Here is a 6,782-nt window from a genome sequence, read left to right as displayed (position 1 = left end):
AATACTATAATACCCTGATATACCATAATACTATAATACCCTGATATACCATAATACTGTAATACCCTGATATACCATAATACTATAATACCCTGGAACTGCTGAGGAACACAGCGTTACATACACAGATCTTTCCTTTGACGAAGGTGGTGACGTCTTCATCGTTGTCAAATATAGAGATGGTCTGCAGCAGGTTGGACTCCAGCCAATCCCAGTGCTCCGTGATTTCCTTCCTGGATGAGCCTGCAAGACACAGCTCAGGGTTAACATGAGGTTGGGTGATAGTGCTGAAAAGATTATCTTGACTGAGTTTTCATTTCAGTTGACAGTGAATCAGGCTATTAAAGAAGTCTACAATGGGACAAGTCGCTAACGCTTTGTCAAGCCAATCCCAGTGCTTCCAGTCCAGCCCACTCACCACAGGCAATGTTCCAGTAGATCTGAGAGTCGGCAGTCTGCAGCAGGATCCTGTACGGAGCCACTCTGGCACTGGAGTCCAGAACCACATCCAGAGTCCCAACCAGGAGACCTGCAGAGAGACAAGTGAACCAGGTAAACCGGGAGAGCTGCTGACGTTTCAGGTGTTTGGCTTCACATCAGAACCTCCTGAAGATCGTTTGGACCACATGTGTTCATTCTGGACTGACACCAGGTTTTTCCTGCTGAGCTGTTAGTTAACAGCTGTTACACACTGATGGGCAGCATCTACTCCTGTCCCTGTTTTCACAGAGATCCTGGAGAACCTCGTGTCATTATGGATTCATCTTGGTTACAGATCAATCATCAATTCTAAAATGATCAGAAAAGAGATCAGTGACTTCAGACCTCCTAAATGTTGTGTGTAGACCTACCAACAGGAGCATAAAACAGGAGCGTCACACCTGAGAATATGAAAATATCAAATGACTTTTTATGAAAACCTTAAAAGTTTATCATTTATCAAAATAGTTGGTGACTGATTTTCTTTCCATATTGACAAACTGCTGCAGCTCTAAACCCAGCTGATGTCATATCCGACCTCAGAGTGTCGTCTGAACTGATTGGTTGTCACTACTTAGATTAGTTATAAATCAGTATAAGTGGCTCTGGCCTTCCTGGAGAACTTTCCTCAAGTTGACGAGCTGAGTTGCAGAGTTAAATCAGACCTGCCGACAGAGCAGACAGCTTCATTTACAAAATACAATAAAATATTTTCATTTTAACTAATTAAATGAAACACGTACAGTTACTTTGAAAATGTATTTTGTATTCTAAGTCCTATGTGGATGAATGAAAGAACTAATTTACGCAGAGTGATGTGAAGTTGAAGCCGTTAGTGTCTCTGTGAAAAGTTAAAGAGGCTGTTAAATCAGACAGATACAGCTGAGAGGGTTTATATTTTTCCCTCGCTAACCACAGCTCCCATAATGCCTTAAGGTGTAAAGAGAAACTAGATCTTCCCAGTGTGTTAGCAGCAATACAACTGGAGCCCTGGGGTCTGCAACTAATGACTATTTCCGTTCATCTGTGGATTATTTTCTGGATGAATCGATCAGCTGCTTGGTCTCTAAAATGTGTTTTGACGTTTCTTCAAATGTCTTGTTTTCTCAAAAGGTATTCAGTTTACTGTTGTATGGGAAGAAAGAAACCAAATAATTTGAATATTTAAGAAGCAAGATTTACAATGAAGTTCTGAACTGTCTTCCTCTGTGGTTCCTGGAGGTTTATTGTGATGGATATCTGAGTCTGAACTGTTTCAGGTGTGAGTTCACACTTGACTGAGGTTGCACTCTGAGAGGAGCGACAGGTGTGAACGCATCTGTCCCCGACTCCCACCTGAACACACCTGTTTCTGACCCACTGTGTCCTTGAGCCCTCTTGTCTCCTACAGTGGAAACAGCAGAGGATCCACAGTGTTGCCCTGTGGGACTCCACACACACTGTAGATATCAGCAGGTCAAAAGCTGTGTGTGTTTCCTCTTAACTACACATGCAGACACACACCACTGCTTCCTGTCAGCTGACTGCTGTGACTTCATGTCTCTGGTGAATCATGTGGTTCAGTTTTCTAACTGTACAACTTTCCCAGTAAAGTTCAGGTTTACGCAGCAGAGGAAAGGTGCAGATGGCAGATCAGGTCCAGACTGAAGCAGACACTGTGCGCTGAAATCTAATAAACAAAACAATGAAGTGTGCGATGTGTTCAGGGTTCAGTCAGCAGAGTGTGAAACTCAGCTTCAGCAATCTGAGGACAGACACGATGTAGGACTGTCCAACAAATACTTGAATCCTGAAAACTGCGAGTCACCGTTATTTATACAGAACATTTAAAGCAACAGCTGCTGCGTTTAAAGTGGAAAAATAAGTTTATAAATGAAAGTAGCAGGTTTAACAGTGGGTTGGTTTGTATGCATGAAAACAGACTTCAGGCAATATTCTGCTGCTGACTTTGAGATGTATATAAGAGATAAGACAGAACTATACTAATCCGGATGGGAATATTGTAAAGCACATGTTCCATGTGAGGAGGAGAAGACAATACGAACTGGACATTCAGATCAGAGTTTGAGAATTCCATATCTGCAGATAACTGAAACATAAATTCACTGACGAGCGATGACGCTTTAGTTTTCTTCTGTTGCTTGTAGTGCAGCATCGTTGTCCTGTTTCACTTGTGTCGTTGACATGATGTGTTTCAATAAACACAAGATTTACTGTGATGTATGTTGACTTATCATCAGTTTCTTTGTTCAGTGTTCATTTCCAGTGGCTGTACGGGAACATTAAGGCAAAATAAGCCTCATACGTTGTTAAATTTTCATATGAAGACAACATGGAAGCAGCTTTTAACTTGTGCACATACAGTGACGATATTCCAACCTGTACGCACACCAGTTGTTGTGCTCCTACAAATTAGTCCACATCAACATTTTGTCAAAATGCTTGTCGAAACTGGGGGACTGTTGATAAAGGGTCGTATTCTTAGAGTGAAATATGGACACATCCATTTATATATACACTTACAGGAACTTTCTGGGGCCACAATACCACCCTCATTTGAAAATATTGTGTTTTTTTTTCCATTATTAAAGGTTCAATAATTAAAAATCGATCCTTTTTTTGGAGCCTTTCAACAACTTGGACTCACTGTCAATTACTCTGTCTGTGTCCAATTTCATGGCTGTGGAAATTATATTTGTGGAAATACTGAAGCCTTAAAATGGCTTCCTGGACTTTTTTTTTCAAGGGTGAAAGTGGTCCAGTTTTAAATTCTATTTCCCTGTGAATTTAAGTGAGTGTAGAGGAGCGACTCCCCTGGACCGGAGGCGGGCTCAGGGAGGGTGAGGATGGGCAGGACTGATCTCCAGTCAGTCACTTGTTCGATTAATCAGGGCAGATCCAGTTCAACACACGGAACCTTCAGCATGAACTCACCGGAGAGCCCCCCTCCGCGGCCGTGGCCCCGTCTCCGTTGCAGGATGAAGAAGGGATTGGCCCGCTCGGACACCCACAGAGCTCCGGCCAGCAGCACCTCCTCCGGCTGGATCCACATCTCTGCCCGCTGCTGCTCGCCCTCCGCCGGGGAAACACCGGAGGGGAGGCCGGTGTGTCAGCGGGATGAAGCAGGAGAAGCCTCCGGTGCTTCAGCGGGATGAAGCAGGTAAGGTCTCCGGTGTTTTAGCGGGACGCAGCAGGTAAAACCGCCCGTGTTTCAGCGGGATGAAGCAGGTTAAGGCTCCTGTGATGTTGTTGTTTTCACGGAGTCCGATGACTCCACATCACTTCCTGGTGTGACGAGCCACGTGACGCCCCGTTTGCGCTCTGCGTGATGACGTAACGCGCATTCGGGCCAAACCAGAACACTTGAAGGAGACCAACTCAGCTCAGATCTAACCCTCACAACTCAATGTTTTTCTCACTGTGGGCTCATTTTTCACTGCAATATAAGATTTCTGCACTTCTAAGGAAACAGAACAACCATGAAGAAGGAGAGAAAACAGGAAACATTTACTTAATGTCCAACGTTTTCCCCAAGTTTCACAGGTGTTACCAACACTGGAGAAAATGGAGGCTCCACGTACTACAGCTATTTAAGTGTTTACATGTTTCCAGCCTCTACTAACTTTTTCACTCTCCTCTGCATATCAGCTGTATAAAGATGTTTCACCATGCTGAATGTTTCTCCCAACAACTTCAGAATCAGAACCTTTAATGTCATTATACAAAAAGCACAACGAAATCGAGTGCAATCCTGTTTCGTGCAAAATTTCAATTTTAAACTAACAAACCTACGTGCAAAATGTAAAAACAGAGATGTATGAAGGATAAGATAAAGTGACTGCTAAACCTGCTCCTCTGTATATTGCTTTTTAACCATGCTGTACTTATTTTTTGATCCAGTATGTTTTAATTTCCTCTCACGATCATTTTGGACAAGTTTGAATCATCTTAGAAATATTTTTGAGTAATTTAGGTTACTTGTTTCAAACATTTTGAACAAATGGACAAATGTTTAATAGTTTTTTGTTACTTTGGACAAATGTCGAGTGATTTTGTTTTTTAAAGTGATTGTTTGAAATGTTTAAGTCATTTGGAACAAGTTTTGATTGAGTCTAAACAGCAATATTTTCATGTTTCCAGCCTCTAAAGACTTTTCTATCTACTCTTCTCATCAGCTGTAGAAAGATGTTCCACCATCAGCTGAATGTGTCTCCAACAACCAGCTCCTCTGTTCACTGGTTCTGAGCCATGCTGCATTTATTTATTGACCCAGTAGGTTGGATTTTCCTCTCAGTCTCTCTTGTCGTCTCCTCTCTCCTCTGTGGAAACACTGCCTGCAGTTCAACCTGAAAACTCAGAATTTTTCACTGTTGGTCTCAACTAAGTCAGTCATGGAGAATCAATGGTGCTGAGGAGGGAAGATGTTTTTGTTTTTTACAGCATCTGGTGAGAGAAAAAACACTATTTTTAGAGAATCTTGAGATGTTCAAGGACCCTCTGAAAGCTGAAAATTTGATTCTTGCTGTCTTTCCAGTTTGTGGCTGATAAATGGTGCCACTTCTCAAGTGTGTCAGTGGCAGGAACGCACAGCAGGGGGCGCTGCAGCTATCACACAGATTTTCTGTTTTATCCATCCATCCATCCATCCACCACCCCGTGACCCGACCCCGGATTTTCTGTTTTATAGATGAACTATTTCTATGAACAAACAAAAACTGATCAGCAGGTTAATCAGTGAAGGAGAATCAGCGATTAACTCGCTGTATTATTTCTTCCATCTTCTTACAGTTAAATTAGTGTGATTCTTTTTTTTTACTGTCAGTTTAATTTATAAACTATATGAAGTATTTACTGCACATGGAGACACAAACAGACCACAGAAACACAAAATGACCACACAAACATAAAATGGCACAAGGACACATACAATGACTCAAAGAGACACAAAACAACACAAAACGGTACAAAAGAACCACAAAGACACACAAAATGACTACAAGAAGAGACACAAAACGACCACAGAGTGACACAAAATGACACTAAATCCCATAAAACAACCACAAAGAGACACAAAATGGCCCAAAAAAAATCACAAAATGACCACAAAGTGACACAAAAGACCAGAACAGAACCACAGACACAAAACAGCAAAAAGTGACCACAAAGAGACACAAAGAGACACAAAATGACCACAAAGAGACACAAAGAGACACAAAATGACCACAAAAAGACGTAAAATGGCCGCGTCCACGAGGACCCAGGCGGGGCGGCTGGAGGGATGACTGACGACGAGAGCGGCTGAAACCTGCTGAGAATGTGAGAAATAAAGTGACGCTGCACCTTAAAGCCAATAAAGACACTTTAATGACACAATGCTGAGGCAGTAAAGACACAGTGAACTAAAAGCATCACACATCCTCCTTCATCATCAGCACCATGACACACAGACGAGGACAGACAGACAGACTGAGCGTCCTGCAGGACGTCCTCAGGTCACTTCAGAGATAATATTGATCCATCAGTCAGGTTATAGATTGTATAATGCTGTTTAAATACTGATTATTATTACACGCTGAGTAATTCAGAAGCTGTTTAATACACTTTAAAGGAGCAGTCCGTCACTTCAGGAAATCCTCCGAGTTTCTGCTGCACGCACACGTTAGCAGCTGTTGGCGTGTTAGCAGCCGTCTGCCGACTTCACATCTGATTCACAGGATTTCACGTGTTTACTGACGTGACTGACAGACATCACGTGTCCTGGTGTGAAATGTTCACTGCCTGAGTTTAACCTAAAGACAGACACGGTAGCGACGTTTGATGTCCACACCCTTCGACGCTGTGCTAAGCTAGGCTAACAGTTTCTCTCTGCTTCCAGTCATTGTGCTAAGCTAGGCTAATCACATCACTGACTGGCTGTGATTATACTGAAATCCCTTTTTAATCTGACTGTGGAGCAGAGAACGTGTCGGCTATTACATTTAAACCAATCGGTGCTCATCGGTGACCTTCTCGGAATCAGCTGTTTTTATGTCCTATAACTTATATAGATTTATGTACCTTCATGCCGGGGAAACGTTTAGAGTTACAGGCCCTTAAACTACACAGAGGTGGGTCCAGATTTTTAATTTACTTTTCCCGTAAGTATGGCGCCTCATAACTTCACCAGTACAGCAGGTACGTGACATTTCCAGGGCTGAGAAACACATTTGAGCTCCATTAAAACCTGCAACCAAATCAATTTTACATCGATCCAGGTGTCACAATCTGATGACTAATACTGTTCTTTTTTTTTCATTTTCTCT

General features: G+C 42.4%; 1 protein-coding gene across 2 annotated transcripts in view; it reads right to left on the bottom strand.

Annotated features, from left to right (window-relative positions):
- The window catches only part of tbc1d9b (TBC1 domain family member 9b), a 21,935-nt gene extending 18,178 nt beyond the window's left edge, over positions 1-3,757 (bottom strand). For both annotated transcript variants that reach the window (XM_008303833.1, XM_008303834.1), the window contains exons 1-3: positions 3,415-3,757; positions 419-529; positions 125-243 (exon numbers count right to left, since the gene is read on the bottom strand). In XM_008303833.1, the coding sequence (XP_008302055.1) occupies positions 125-243; positions 419-529; positions 3,415-3,532 (348 nt within the window). In that variant the 5' untranslated portion in view covers positions 3,533-3,757. The remainder of the gene's footprint in view (positions 1-124; positions 244-418; positions 530-3,414) is intronic.
- Positions 3,758-6,782: the final 3,025 nt, after the last annotated feature.

This window comes from Stegastes partitus, unplaced genomic scaffold, assembly GCF_000690725.1.
Source record: "Stegastes partitus isolate 25-593 unplaced genomic scaffold, Stegastes_partitus-1.0.2 Scaffold2077, whole genome shotgun sequence".
NCBI classification, from domain to species: Eukaryota; Metazoa; Chordata; class Actinopteri; family Pomacentridae; genus Stegastes; species Stegastes partitus.
Note: the sequence above shows the minus strand (reverse complement) of the source record. Positions and strands in the feature narration are given on the sequence as shown.